General features: G+C 62.7%; 2 protein-coding genes across 3 annotated transcripts; both read left to right on the top strand.

Annotated features, from left to right (window-relative positions):
- Window positions 1-377: 377 nt before the first annotated feature.
- E4F1 (E4F transcription factor 1) lies at window positions 378-10834 on the top strand. Of its 2 annotated transcripts, none has more exons than XM_012441775.2 (14): window positions 378-554; window positions 3535-3686; window positions 4717-4822; window positions 7287-7480; window positions 7573-7693; window positions 7869-8021; window positions 8122-8294; window positions 8561-8770; window positions 9000-9108; window positions 9272-9489; window positions 9674-9872; window positions 9951-10093; window positions 10173-10235; window positions 10308-10834. In XM_012441775.2, the coding sequence occupies exons 1-14, from the start codon at window positions 401-403 to the stop codon at window positions 10662-10664; spliced, it is 2352 nt and encodes a 783-aa protein (XP_012297198.2). In that variant the 5' UTR covers window positions 378-400; the 3' UTR covers window positions 10665-10834. The 2 variants fall into 2 exon arrangements, with proteins under 2 accessions (XP_012297198.2, XP_012297199.2); XM_012441776.2 differs by having other exon boundaries at window positions 401-554; window positions 9951-10041; window positions 10308-10422.
- A 1067-nt stretch (window positions 10835-11901) lies between these two features.
- Window positions 11902-13873, top strand: DNASE1L2 (deoxyribonuclease 1 like 2). The gene is given in 7 exon segments (XM_021667223.2): window positions 11902-12045; window positions 12122-12210; window positions 12302-12385; window positions 12459-12612; window positions 12614-12754; window positions 12869-13120; window positions 13528-13873. Coding segments are annotated over 7 exon segments (921 nt in total). The 3' UTR covers window positions 13585-13873.
- The last annotated feature ends 519 nt before the right edge of the window (window positions 13874-14392 follow it).

The raw sequence follows: 14392 nt of genomic DNA, 5'->3' as shown, positions 1-14392 counted from the left end.
AACCCCTGAGTTGGATCTATGGCGGCTTCCCAGCGGCAGCCGCGGGCGGGTCTACCTGTAGCGCCCGTCAGTCCGCTCGTCTGTCGCGTCCTCTAGCTCTCAAATCCGAGCGCAGCCTCGAACCCAGTCCACCGGCCGCCCAGCCCTCTGCCTGTCAATCTGCTTCACCATAACGACGCCCTTCCCGCAGTCCTGCCCCGTCTCTGCTCTTACCGCGCCGGGCTCCGCCTCTGCCCTTCCAGGCCACACCCCTATCCAGGCCTCGCTTCCCGCACGTCTGTCAATCCGCTCCGGCCCCGCCCCGCCCTCCTCTCGCCGTACCCTCTCGTCGGCCTCGGCGCGGCCCGTTGTTATGACGACACGGTCGTAAATCCGCCATCTTCCTGCGGCGCGTTGCGACATGGAGAGCGCGATGGCAGTGCGGGTGACGGCCGCTCATACGGCAGAAGCCCCGGCCGAAGCCGGGCGGGAAGCGGGCGAGGGCGGGGTTGCGGCGGCGGCTGCCTTGGCCCCCGGCAGCTTCCTCGGCCTCCCGGCGCCCTTCAGCGAGGAAGGTAACGGGGCAGACCCGGAGGGCGCGGCAGGGGTGAGGGCAGTTCATCCCGGGCTGGCGGAGGCCCCTATGGCCCGAGCTGCGGGCGCAACAGACCCTCCCAGACCCAGACTCCTCGCGGATCCCGCGGGGCCCTCACAGCACTCCACGAGACCCCCAGGTTTACTGCGACCCTCACGGGCCTCTCCTGTGGGGCGCCCGTCACCACCTCCGCCCCAATGCCCACAAGTAATCGCGGATTGCTGAGCCCCCGGGCGCCCGATGTAGACCTTCGCAGACGCCGCCACCATCAGCCCTGCCCCTCGGGCCGGCGTCCGGGTCCCACTATGCCTCCGATGCCTGAGCCTGGTCCTGCCTTCCTCTGGGCCCCTTCCCCCTGCACCTGATGGGCCTCTAGGGCCCTGTCCAGTTGGGGTTGGAGGCTCCAAGAGGGCGGGACCTCGGTTTCTCCAGGATCTGGCCTGTCCGTGGGGAGGCAGCAGAGCCACGTGCAAGAGGGTTGGTGCACTGCAGCCAGCCTGTGGCCCGGTCCAGTCCCAGACTTGCCACTTTCTGGCCCTTTGGTCCTAGGCAGGTGACTCCCCATCTGTGAACCTCTATTTCCCCTGCAGAATGGGGCGGCAGCTTCTGCCAGTAATGTCACAAGCCCTTACCCTGCGTTAGGTCTTCTCATTCGCAAACCATTCCTGACACGTAGACGTTATTATTGTTATTCCAATTTTGGGGATGAGGAAAACGGAGGGTTGGAGATTTGACAGTGACTGGGTCACCCAGGTAGTAGGTAGCAAGGGCTGGATTGGATCCCAGCACTGTGAAGGGCTTCACCTCGGCCCCTTTAACTTCTGAGCTCTTCTGCCTTATAGAATTAAAAGAGAGATTGCCGCTCGGCGCAGTGGCTCACGCCTGTAATCCCAGTACTTTGGTAGGCCAAGGTGGGCAGATCGGCTGAGGTCAGGAGTTTGAGACCAGCCTGGTCAACATGTTGAAATCCTGTCTGTTCTAAAAATAAAAATACAAAATTAGCCGGGCGTGGTGGAACATGCCTGTAATCCCAGCTACTCTGGAGGCTGAGGCAGGAGAATCACCTGAGCCTGGGAGGTGGAGGTTAAATTCGAGGGTGGAGAAAGGGCCAAACCACAGCTGTGACTCACCTGCAGAGGGCTACCCGACAGAGAGCAGTCCCCTCCTGATGGCTCCCAGTCACAAACCAAGCTCTGAGGCATCTTCTACCCTCTTCCCCTTCCCACCCCACTCCAGGGTCTCACTCAGCACCAGGGAATTGCCACCATAGGACCCCCTACCCCAGAAGGGGACACACCCAGCCTATTTCACTCTGAGACAAGGCCACAGGGTCCCTGCGTTTGCCTCTCAGCCAGAGCCGATGGGCATCGGTCTACTGGGCCCCCTTGTACCCCACACCCTGCAATGGATCAGCCCATTTTACAGATGGGATAGCTTAGAGACAGTCACTCAGACACCCCAGCACTCAGATGCCCCAGGGCACATTCAAACTCCAGCAGTTTTTGTTTGTTTTGTCTTTGTGTCTTTTAAGGCATGCTCTTGCCCTGTTGCCCAGGCTGAAGTGCAGTGGTGCGATCATGGCTGACTGCAGCCTCAACGCCTGGGCTCAGGTGGTCCTCCTGAGTAGCTAGGACTACAGGTGTATGCCACCACACTTGGCTAAATGTTTTTTGATTTTTTTTTTTTTTGAGACGGAGTTTCGCTCTTGTTGCCCAGGCTGGAGTGCAATGGCGGGATCCCGGCTCACTGTAACCTCTGCCTTCCAACTTGAAGTGATTCTCCTGCCTCAGCCTCCCAAGTAGCTGAGATTACAGGTGCGTGCCACCATGCCTGGCTAATTTTTTTTTTTTTGAGATGGAGTTTCACTCTTGTTGCCCAGGCTGGAGTACAATGGCGCGATCTCGGCTCACAGCAATCTCCGCCTCTTGGGTTCAAGCAGTCCTCCTGCCTCAGCTTCCCAAGTAGCTGGGATTTACAGGCATGCGCCACCATGCCCAGCTAATTTTTGTATTTTTAGTAGAAATGAGGTTTCTCCATATTGGTCAGCCTAGTCTTGAACTCCCGACCTCAGGTGATTCACCCGCCTCAGCCTCCCAAAGTGCTGGGATTACAAGCATCAGCCACCACACCCAGTTTGTATTTTTAGTAGAGATAGGGTTTCACCATGTTGGTCCAGCTGATCTTGAACTCCTGACCTTAGGTGATCTGTCCACCTTGGCCTTTCAAAGTGCTGGGTTTATAGGCATGAGCCACCGTGTCTGGCCTAAATTAAAAATGTTTTTTTTTTTTAAAGATGGGGTTTCACCATGTTGGTCAGCCTGGTCTTGAACTCCCGACCTCAGGTGATCTGCCCGCCTTGGCCTCCAAAGTGCTTGGATTACAGGTGTGAACCACCGCGCCCGGCCAAAAATGTTTTAAAAACATTTTTTTTTCTTTTGGTAGACACAGGTCTTGCTATGTTGACCAGGCTGGTCTTGAACTCCTGGGCTCAAGCTATCCTCCCACCTCATTCCTTCAGAGTGCTGAGATTATAGGCATGAGCATCATGCCCGGTCCCAACAGGCTTAAATCCTGGTCCTTTACTGTCCCCAAACCAGCATGGAGGAATCCCTCTGCCTCCCAGCCCCTCTCTGGGCCTCTTGACTCTCATTGCTGAGGTGGGGGCTATGGGCAAGGCAGTCTTAGCAGATGCCTGCATCCTAAGTATTCGGTCAGGCCCACCCCCTGCTGGGTGCTGACCTGGGGGTGGGTCTGGCCCCTGCAGACCTGTAGAGGATGGGAGCTGTACCCTGGGGTGACCTTGTTTTGAGCTCGAATGTGTTCTCAGCAGCCTCAGGAAGTAGCTCTGCTTCTGATGGCCTCCTGGCGGAGTCTGTTCTGGGGCTGGAGGAAAAGCCAGATGGGGCCCTGTCTGCCCAGCCTCTGCCTCCCAGGCCCTGCTGATGGCAGGCTCGTTGCAGATGAGGACGATGTGCACAGATGCGGCCGCTGCCAGGCGGAGTTCACTGCCTTGGAGGATTTTGTTCAGCACAAGATTCAGAAGGCCTGCCAGCGGGCCCCTCAGGAAGCCCTGCCCGCCACCCCTGCCACCACAGCATTGCTGGGCCCGGAGGTGAGCCCCAACCCACTCCCCCACCCCCTCCCGGGTTCACCTGACGGGTGGGGGAGGAGGCCGTACTACAGGATGGACCTGTGCAGCTGGTTCTGGAGGCCGCATGGGGGGGCAGAAGGCAGGCACCTGGCTGCAGTGTGGGAAGGTCTGGGTTTGTGAGCCTGTGGCGCTTTAGGGTGTCCTGAAGGGCCTGCGGTGGCCCAGCCTTCTCAGCAGCCTCTGGCTGAAGCACGTGCAGTTGGGAGCTGGGATCCCGTCTTTCTTGGAGTCTGAGGGTCTTCTTTGGCTCTGGGGTACCATGGCAGCTTTTGTCCTTTTGGCTTATCTTCTGTCCTGCACACACAGTCCCTGTGGACTTCACACGTGAAGTGTGGCCGTGGGGATACCACTGTCTCAGCATTAAAATGGTCACCTTTGCTGAGCCCCATGCCCAGCTTGGGCTGGACACACAGGCCTTTGAACCCCGCATACGCTGCAGTGGGCGCTTGTCATTTGCATTGCATAGAATTAGGAGAGCAGGCTCAGAGAGTGGTCTGTGGTCTCCGGCAACCAGCAGGGCGTGGCCCAGGTGATGCTGGACCCTGGTCACCTTACTCTGAGCCTTTGCTGTTTACCTACTCCTCAAAGAGGTGCCTCCTCCTTCAGGAAGGCCTCTGGCTCACACTCCCAGGGCCCTGTCCTCTGACCACTTGGCTTGGGCTGTGCCATCATTCCTGCAGGCCAGTCCAGCTTCCTGCCAGAGTTGCTGGTCCCTCCTTGCAGGTGCCCTGTGCTCCAGGTCCAGCCCACGTGGCCAGAGGCGTGAGAGTGACAGTGCTGACCCTGGCCCTGGGCTGAAGGGGCTGGGCTGGGACCTGTGGTCCAGTGGGGGAAGACGAGAGCCCCCACCACCGCTGTCCCAAGGACACAGATCCAGGCCTGAGCGCCACAGGTCACACCTCCACAGCTTTACACCAGCAGAGCCCAGGCCTCTTCTCAGAACTCTGGAGCACACAGATGAGTCCCCTCTGCTCCCTGTCCCTGTTGACAGGTGGTGCCAGCGGCGCCAGGCCCAGAGGAGCCCATCACTGTGGCCCACATCGTGGTGGAGGCAGCCTCCCTGGCAGCAGACATCAGCCACGCACCCGACCTCGTTGGTAAGCCGGCTGTCATGGATCACTGACCTGATGGATCTTCGTGGTGGGGCCCACGGTTGGGGCCTCTGCTGCCTGTATGCTCATCTCTCCTGAGAGCAGAGCCTGGCTGGGAGGGGTCGCGGCCTTGTGGGAGCCTTTCTGGGGGCGCAGCCTGCAGGAAGAGGAAGGAGGGAGGAGGGAGCGTTGGGCACCGCGCCTTCCTCAGGTGGCACCAGGGGGTCTTCAGGCTGTGCTCTCTCCACCTTTCCTGGGCTGTCTCTGCCCTGCTTCTCCCAGTTCCCTGCCACCCGTCTGGTTCCTGCTCTCTGCTCGTAGGCAGTAACACCCACCAGGTGGGTGCAGGGTAGACGGACAGGACTCTCCAGCCAGGCCTGGACTCACTGCTGGCCTTGGCCTGCCCTCCCAGTGCTCACTCTGGTGTGGGGGTGGCGGCTGCTGCACTGGCCCTCACTGGGCTTTCATGAGCATGGAATGCCAGGCTTCTTTGATGGCTACATTTATTTATTTATTTATTTATTTATTTATTTATTTATTTATTTATTTTTTAAGACGGGGTTTTGCCATGTTGGTCAGGCTGGTCTTGAACTCCCGACCTCAGGTGATCTGCCTGCCTTGGCCTCCAAAGTGCTTGGATTACAGGCGTGAGCCATTACACCCACCCTGGTGGCTACTTTTAAAGTGGATGTCTTCCTGATGTGCTGTGGGAGGGGCTCTTTGCAAGGTCTGGACGGTCTCATTCATCAGGGACAAATGTGTGTGCAGGGGGCACATTCGGAGCCAGCCAGGGCCTGGGCAGGTTGAGGGAGCCAGAGGCTGCTGGGGTTGGGGGTGTGGCAAAGGCAAGTGGCTAGGTGTGCAGATGCCAGGGAGGGAGCTGGCAGGGGCCTGATGCTGTGGGAAGTAGGGCGGGGCACAGTTGCTGTCTGGGGAGCCTGCTGGGCCGAGGTGAGGGAGGCAGGGAGTGGGCAGCTGGACAGGAAGTGGGTTTGGGCACCAGGTGGAACCTGGCATTGGGCAGCCCTGGGCACCGGCTATGGCAGGAGGAGGAGGTAAAGGAGCCATGGCAGAGGCCAGCCCCGGGCCTGGGAAGGGCACCCGTGAGCAGGCTGCTCTCCGGGAGGCAGCCGCAGCACCTGTCTCTCCTCCATGCTGTCTTCCCAGCATTCCTGCGACCAAGACACTCAGAGCTCGGAATGTTCGTGTGGGAGGGGTGGGCTCTGGCCTCGGCCTGGCTTTTGGTTTCTGGGATGGTGGTGTCCTCTCAGAGCATGAACTCCTGAGGTTCTGGTGGGGTCTCGGAGCTTGGTCTCTGGCCAGCCAGGCCCCTTTCCAACCACCTGACCTCCAGCAGCCCCCAGGCTTGGGCCCAGCACCCCTCCCTATGCTTCAGGGGCCCCCCTCGGCACCTCTGCCACTCTGGCACCCCTAGGATTTTCCCCTTTGCATCCTGGGTACCCTGAATGTGCCCTTGGCCAGTCAGCAGGCCCGGTAGACTGAGCCCAGGGTTGCCAGCTCTCCTGTTGGCCTCCAGTGGAGATGGCACAGGGTCCTGCCTGCTGGCAGCCCAGGGACAGGACGGTGCCAGGCCCTGTCTTTGTGGGCGCAGGGGTGCGGTCAGCTGTGTGGGCAGCTGGAGCTCACTTCCAGGCCCTCCTGCCTTTTCCTGGGAAAAAACTCATTTCTTCTCTGTGCCCTTGTGGCAACCACGTTCCCTCAGGTCCTCCCCATCAGGGGCCTCTGTCCTTTGGAAGATCACCTTTGGGTCGTCGAGTGCGTTGGCCAGGGCTCAGGCAGGAGGGGCCCTTAATTGTTTCTGAGTCATGGCGCTTTTGTTGTTTTTTAAGAGAACAGCTTGTCAAAACAAGACGCCAGCCGGACTGAGGTGGTTTCTAAGAAGTGGCTTCACAGCTGTTTCCATTTGTCATCTTTATGAGCAGAAAGCGCGTAGTGTTTACAGCCGAGCTTTGCACATTGTCAGATTTTCCCAGCACCCTCGAGAAGTGCAAAAGCCCGGCTTCCTCGCCTCAGGCTGTCCTGGGTGTCTGGAGAGCGTTCATTCCCCAAGGCCGAGACTGCTCTGGGACTGGGCTCTGCCCTGCTGAGCGACCTCCCTATGTTGGTGGGAGCCATGGCAGTGAGCAGGACAGGTGGCTGTCTCTGCGCCCAGGGACCTTGTCACCAGAACACGCACGTCCTCTTGGCTTTGGGGACGGGGCATCTATGCTCATGCGAACACATCTCCCGGCAGCCTGGAGGAGTCAGGAGGTGTCTCCCCGCCTCTCACTCTGACCTGGAGAGGTGAACGACACCTCGGCGGCTGCTCGGGCCTGTGTGTTGAGGGCCCAGTGCCGGTTGGATCCAGGCTGTGGCCCACAGCAGCAGGTCCCCTCCCTTGGTGCTGGCAGTCTCTGGGGTCTCTGGGCAGGGGCATGTCCTGGGGCTCAGGTCAAAATGCCTCTCGTAGGTGGTGGGCACATCAAAGAGGTTATTGTGGCTGCTGAGGCAGAGCCGGGGGACAGCGAGATGGCCGAGGCTCCGGGCAGCCCCCACCCTCAGGGGCTGGGGCTCGCAGGGGACGGCGAGCAGGCCCAGGTGAAGCTCTTGGTGAACAAGGACGGCCGCTACGTGTGTGCGCTGTGCCACAAGACCTTCAAGACGGTGAGCCAGCGTTCAGGGAGCCGGCGTGTGGGCGGCAGGCCCCATCCTGTCCCGTCTGGGAGGGCCCTGAGCTGCCTTGCCCTCCCCCACAGGGCAGCATCCTCAAGGCCCACATGGTCACTCACAGCAGCCGCAAGGACCACGAGTGCAAGCTCTGCGGGGCCTCCTTCCGCACCAAGGGCTCTCTCATTCGGCACCACCGGCGGCACACGGGTGAGCTGGCCGCGCCTTGGGCCAGAGCCCTGCGGCACCCTGACGCTGGCCCTGGGCCGCCCAGCCTTGAGTTCCCTAGCTTTGGTGAAGGAGGCAGGGCCCTGCTTGCCTTCACCTTGTCCTTTCGTCACCAGCCTGCCGGGGCTGCCCGGGGCTGACTGGGTTCTCTCTGCAGATGAGCGCCCCTACAAGTGCTCCAAGTGTGGGAAGAGCTTCCGGGAGTCGGGTGCGCTGACCCGGCACCTCAAGTCTCTCACCCCCTGCACGGAGAAGATCCGCTTCAGTGTGAGCAAGGACGCGACCGTCGGCAAAGAGGACGCGCCTGCAGGTCAGTGTGACGTGGGCAGCTGCCTAGTCCCAGGGGCTGGCTGTGGAACCAGCCGCCACTGGGGTGTGAGGGATCTTCACTCCCTCACTCTGCCTTGAAGGGTCTGGAGCTGGAACTGCAGCCTTGGGGACAGTCACATCACCGGTGACAGGCGAGCCCCTAGAGACCTCACCTGTGATTCACCTGGTGACAGATGCCAAGGGCACCGTCATCCACGAAGTCCACGTCCAGATGCAGGAGCTGCCCCTGGGCATGAAAGCCCTGGCCCCAGAGGTGGGGGCCGGCAGGGGAGCCCCGTAGGGCAGCTCTGTCTTCTGTCTGCTCAGTGCCAGTCTTGGTTCTGGGCACTAGCTCCAAGGGTCTGGGCCAGGCAGGCGAGGGCTGGGCTTTCCGTAGGGAGAGCAGGGCCAGTGGGAGCGACATGGGGCTCCAAGGGTTTGCACAAGGCCCCTGGCGTGGGTCTGCCCCATGGGGTGGTTGAGGGTGGGTGCCGGATGCCAGGCTGCTCGGCCAGCCTCCTCTCTCTGCCTCCCCTGCAGCCCCCCATCTCCCAGGAGCTCCCCTGCTCCAGCGAGGGCAGCCGTGAGAACCTGCTGCACCAGGCCATGCAGAACTCTGGCATCGTCCTTGAGCGCGCTGCAGGGGAGGAGGGTGCCCTGGAGCCAGCCCCTGCTGCCGGGTCCAGTCCCCAGCCCCTGGCAGAGGCAGCCTCGCAGCTGCCGGTACTGGAAGTGCAGCCACTGGAGACAGTAGGTGCCACCTGCAGGCCCCTCCCCTGGGCTGGACCCTGGGGCTGTCCCCATGCTGGCCTTTGCACTTCCTGCAGTGGCTTTCTGCAGTGACTTTGTCCATTAATCTGTTTACTACCTTCCCTGGGGCTGCGAGGGAGCCTGCCACGGTGGGGCCCACGGTTGGGTCCTTGGCACTGCCAGGGCACAGCCTCCCCCGGGTGCTGGAGGCCTTCCTGTGGTTCCCCAGCAGGTGGCCAGTGAGGCCTCAGCGGTGCCCAGGACCCACCCATGTCCTCAGTGCAGTGAGACCTTCCCGACAGCAGCCACCCTGGAGGCCCACAAGAGGGGCCACACCGGTGGGTGATGGGTGGGTGTGTGGCCCACGGCAGTGGATGGCCTGTAGGTGGCTGGGGTGCCTGTGGGTGTCCAGCGGGGAGCCAGGGGAGCTGTGGGCAGGTGGCAGGTGGCCGGGTGGGTCCGCAGGTGGTGGGCCTGGCCTGATGTTGTGTGTGGCTGCAGGACCAAGGCCGTTCACCTGCACGCAGTGTGGCAAGGCCTTCCCCAAGGCCTACCTGCTCAAGAAGCACCAGGAGGTGCACGTGCGTGAGCGTCGCTTCCGCTGTGGGGACTGCGGGAAGCTGTACAAGACCATTGCCCATGTGCGCGGCCACCGGCGTGTCCACTCAGACGAGCGGCCCTACCCTTGTCCCGAGTGCGGCAAGCGTTACAAGACCAAGGTGAGTCTCTGGCCCCAGGACCCTGGCGCCTGACCCCATCCTCCTGCTCCCTGGCCCTGGCCCGGGTGCACCCCCTTCGCTGCCTTCACCCTGCTCAGTCTTGACCCTGGGCCCAGAAGCGGGAGGGGAGAGCTGTAGTCTGTTGTGGCCGAAACCGGGCCGGCACTGAGAGGCGTCCCCACAGAACGCGCAGCAGGTGCACTTCCGGACACACCTGGAGGAGAAGCCGCACGTGTGCCAGTTCTGCAGCCGGGGCTTCCGAGAGAAGGGCTCACTGGTGCGGCATGTGCGGCACCACACGGGCGAGAAGCCTTTCAAGTGCTACAAGTGTGGCCGCGGCTTCGCGGAGCACGGCACCCTGAACCGGCACCTGCGCACCAAAGGTCTGGTCCAGTGGAGGTGGGAGCAGGAGTGGGAGAGGGCCAGGGCTGGCCAAGCCCTGACAGAGTACCCCGCTGCAGGGGGCTGTCTGCTGGAGGTAGAGGAGTTGCTGGTGTCCGAGGAGAGCCCTGCGGCAGCCACCACTGTCCTCACGGAGGACCCGCACACGGTGTTGGTGGAGTTCTCGTCCGTGGTGGCCGACACCCAGGAGTATATCATTGAGGTGGGTGTGAAGCCCTGGGGCTGGGATGGGACCCTGGGGCTGCCAAAGCTGACCTCTGCCCTTTTGCCCATCTGCCCAGGCCACTGCGGATGATGCGGAAACCAGTGAGGCCACGGAGATCATTGAGGGCACCCAGACGGAGGTGAGGGGCGGGGCGGGCAGGGGCGGGGAGGCTCCCTGGCGCAGCCACTCTCGCTGAGCTGTGGCCCCGCAGGTGGACAGCCACATCATGAAAGTGGTGCAGCAGATCGTGCACCAGGCCAGCGCTGGCCACCAGATCATCGTGCAGAACGTCACCATGGACGAGGAGACGGCGCTGGGCTCAGAGGCGGCTGCCGCCGACACCATCACCATTGCCACTCCCGAAAGCCTGACGGAGCAGGTGGCCATGACGCTGGCCTCGGCCATCAGTGAGGGCACTGTACTCGCTGCCCGAGCAGGGGCGAGTGGCACTGAACAGGCCACTGTGACCATGGTGTCATCAGAGGACATCGAGATCCTGGAGCATGCGGGCGAGCTGGTCATCGCCTCGCCGGAGGGCCAGCTGGAGGTGCAGACGGTCATCGTCTAGCATGGGGCCTGTGGGGATCCAGCAGGGCAGGGACAGGACAGAGGACTCTGAGCGCCCCGCCCATGCCTGCCTGGCTTGGTAGAGAAGATGGCACAGAATGGCGGTGCCCCGAGATGGGAAGTGTACATAAGAGTTTCTTGTCGCTTTACAATAAAACATGAGAACCTGCAGCTTGTGATGTTGCAGCAGCAGCCTCCACGGCTGGTGCCACTACCTTTGCCCAGGGCCTGGCAGCAATACCTGCTTCCCAGGCCACCCCTAAACTCACGTGCCTGGCCGCCCCACCCAGGAGCTCCTGCCAGCCCTGGCGGCGCCCTGGTGGTGCGTGGGTGTCACTGGCATGTTGACCAACAACCTCCTGCCCTGCCCAGCTGGAGCCATGCCCCTGGTCACCTGAGGCCTGCAGGGTGGATGGGAAGACCAGGGATGGGGACAGGGAGATCCGGGAGCCTTGGCCTCTGTTGCAGGGTGAGCAGGTGGTGCGGCAGCAAGAGATGCTTGGCTGGGAGTACGGCTGGTCCTTCCTGCGCTGCCTTTCTTTCCCTGAGGGGATTCTGCTCAGGGAGGCAGAGTCTAGGTGACCTAGTTGCTAGGGGCAAGACAAGAACACGGCCAGGACTGGGATGTGGTGGTCACCGTCTCCCTCCATTCTAGGGGGCTGACAGGGGCTTCTGGGATGGTTCTGGAAAAGGCCTGGGTACCAGAGCCAGCTAAGGCAGGTCTCCCACCCTTAACCCTGGGGGTCTCCATGGGAATGAGAACCAGGAATTCATGGGCACCCAGCTCGGTCGAGGGGGCGGGACCCAGTGCAGCCTGGCCCCTCCCTGCATCAAGACCTCAAATACTGGCCCCTGCCCTGGTGCCAGAGCTGCTGCCAGAGAGTGTCAGCGCAGTCCTGTGTCGGGTGTGCTCCCAGCCTGGACCAGGATCCTCATTCCTCCAGGACCCCTGAGCCTTGGGCCGCAGGGACCACATCCCAGGTGAGTCTCCTGGCTGCGCTGAGCTAGGGCTGGATGGGCTGGGGCCCTCTATTTGGGCTGCGGCTTCTCGCGCGGTGGGAAGGCAGCGGTTGCTGAGAGCCCAGCAGTGCCCTGGGAGCCTGCAGAGAGCAGGGGCAGATGCTGCTTCTCACTGGCCAGCACGGGGCGGCCACGGAGGAGAGGGATGGGTCGGTGGGTCTGACAACAGGTCTGCGTAGGCGGCTGCGTCTGTCCCTCCCAGCCCCGCGCTCCCCTCCATGGGCTGGCCCCGGGCTCTGCTGGCCACGCTCTGGGCGCTGGAAGCCGCCAGGGCCGCAGCGCTGCGCATCGGAGCCTTCAACATCCAGAGCTTCGGGGACAGCAAAGTGTCGGATCCGGATTGTGGCAGCATTATCGCGAAGGTGGGGCCCGGGCCGGGGCAGGGCGGGGTTTGGGGGTGCTGACCGCACTGACCCCCGACCCTCCACTCCTCCCCAGATCCTGGCTGGCTATGACCTCGCGCTGGTGCAGGAGGTGCGAGACCCGGACCTCAGCGCCGTGTCTGCGCTCATGGAGCTGATCAACAGGTGTGGTGGGCAGGGCCCCTCGTCGCGACCCCCGGCTGGGATCTTGCGCCGGCGCGGCGCCCTGACCTCGGACCGGCCCGTGTCTCCGCAGCGTGTCCGAGCACGAGTACAGCTTTGTAAGCAGCCAGCCCCTGGGCCGGGACCAGTACAAGGAGATGTACCTGTTCGTGTACAGGTAAGGGGGGCGCGCAGGGAGGGGCGCGCGGGAGGGAGGAGGTGGGGGGCTCAGCGGGACTCCCATCTCCTAGGAAGGACGCGGTGTCGGTCGTGGACACCTACCAGTACCCGGACCCCGAGGACGCATTCAGCCGCGAGCCATTCGTCGTCAAGTTCTCGGCCGCTGGCCTAGGTGAGCGGGCCCCGCCCCTCCCCTTCCGCCGGCCCCACCCCTCCCCTCCTGCCGCCCCTGACGCCCCCACCCCTTCCGGCAGCTGCGCCGGAGCTGGTGCTGATCCCGCTGCATGCGGCGCCTCACCAAGCCGTGGCGGAGATCGATGCTCTCTACGACGTGTACCTGGACGTGATCGACAAGTGGGGCACGGACGTAAGCCCGCCCCTCGGTCCCGGGGTCCCTGCAGGCACGCCCCGGGGTCTGGGCCATGAGGGCGGGGCCTCGCGGCTTGGGAGTGGCTCAGACCCGGCTGCGCGGCGCCCCCAGGACTTGCTGTTCCTTGGCGACTTCAACGCGGACTGCAGCTACGTGCGGGCGCAGGACTGGTCCGCCATCCGTCTGAGGAGCAGTGAGATCTTCAAGTGGCTCATCCCCGACAGCGCCGACACCACAGTGGGCAACTCGGAGTGCGCCTACGACCGCATCGTGGCCTGCGGCGCCCGCCTACGCCGGAGCCTGAAGCCCCAGTCGGCCACCGTGCACGACTTCCAGAGGGAATTCCGCCTGGACCAGGCTCAGGCAAGTGGGCCGTGGGGTAGCGCGGGTCCTGGGTCCCCACCACCCTGGCACACGCAGGCAGCAGGGAAGAGGCCAGTGCCAAGGCCGGCCCACCTCAGCTCCCCTTCCTGCACTAGAGCTAATTTCCAAGGACCAGGCAGATCCTGGCCCAACCCATGTGGAGCTCTGGGCAGGCAGGGTACCTTGCCTTTCCCTCACGGGGCCAGTCGGTGACCCGCTCTGCCCCTGCCCCACCACAGGCAGCAGCAAGGGTGGGCACCCAGGCCTCACCAGCCCCTCCCAGAGAGGCGGTGGCTTGTGGACATCCAGTGGGCACAGCCTGGTGGGTGGTGGGGCCGCGTTTCCAAGGTGGAGCTGGGGGAGGCCTGCTGCGAGCAGCGCCCCTGAGGCTCACTCTCTCCCACCAGGCTCTCGCCATAAGCGATCACTTTCCAGTGGAGGTGACCCTCAAGTCGCACCGATGACCTGAGGGCTGGCTGGGATATGCCACCTGCAGACCCTGGCCTTGAGGAATGGACCCATAGTGGCCCCTTCAGCATGGCAGCCACCCCTCAGTGAGGCCCCAAGGCAGGGTCTGTGGGGCATGGACCAGAGGCCATGGACACATGACTGGCTGCTCCGAGCCTCCGTTCCCCATCTGTGAGATGAGCTGCATCCACCGACCTGATGGGGTGTTGTGAGGATCCCCACAAGGGGTGCCAGGCACGCTGCCCCGCAGACATCTGCTCAATAAATGAGCTGCTCCCAACTGGGTCCCGCAGCTTGGCTCTCAGTCCTCTGTCCTTCCTTAGAAACCAGCCTGTCTGGGACCCGGCCTCAGTGTGCAGCCCCACTTCCCTGAGGGAATGCAGCTCAGGGAGATGGGTTCTGGGCCATGGCCTAGCCTGCCCACCCTGTGCCCTGGTAGAAACTGGCCACCCTCAGACCCTGCTGGCCCCGGAAGGCAGCTCAGGGACGCTCCTTGCTTGTCCTCTGTGAAAACTACAAATGCTCCCAGGAGCCTGTACTTACTGTGAGCACAGCTAGGACAGGGATGGTGCTGACACACCAGCCTCCCGGGCCCTCAGGGGTCTCAGAGAGCTCTCCCCAGGCCCACCCTGGAGCCCCCATTCCAGGGCCCTGCAGGGAACCCCAGGCACTTGTCTGTCTCAGGGGCCTAGTCTCACCCAGCACTGCAAGGGGAGGTCGGCACCACACCCCAGCTGGTCAGCACCACTAGAGCTTTTGGGGAGCCTGAAAGCAGTGGGGGGGGGGCTGGACTCCTCTCCCTGT

Source organism: Aotus nancymaae, unplaced genomic scaffold, assembly GCF_030222135.1.
Source record: "Aotus nancymaae isolate 86718 unplaced genomic scaffold, 86718_ANA_hifiasm-v0.15.2.pri h1tg000049l, whole genome shotgun sequence".
NCBI lineage: Eukaryota > Metazoa > Chordata > Mammalia > Primates > Aotidae > Aotus > Aotus nancymaae.
The sequence above is the reverse complement of the archived record's forward strand: the minus strand, read 5'-3'. Positions and strand labels throughout refer to the sequence as shown.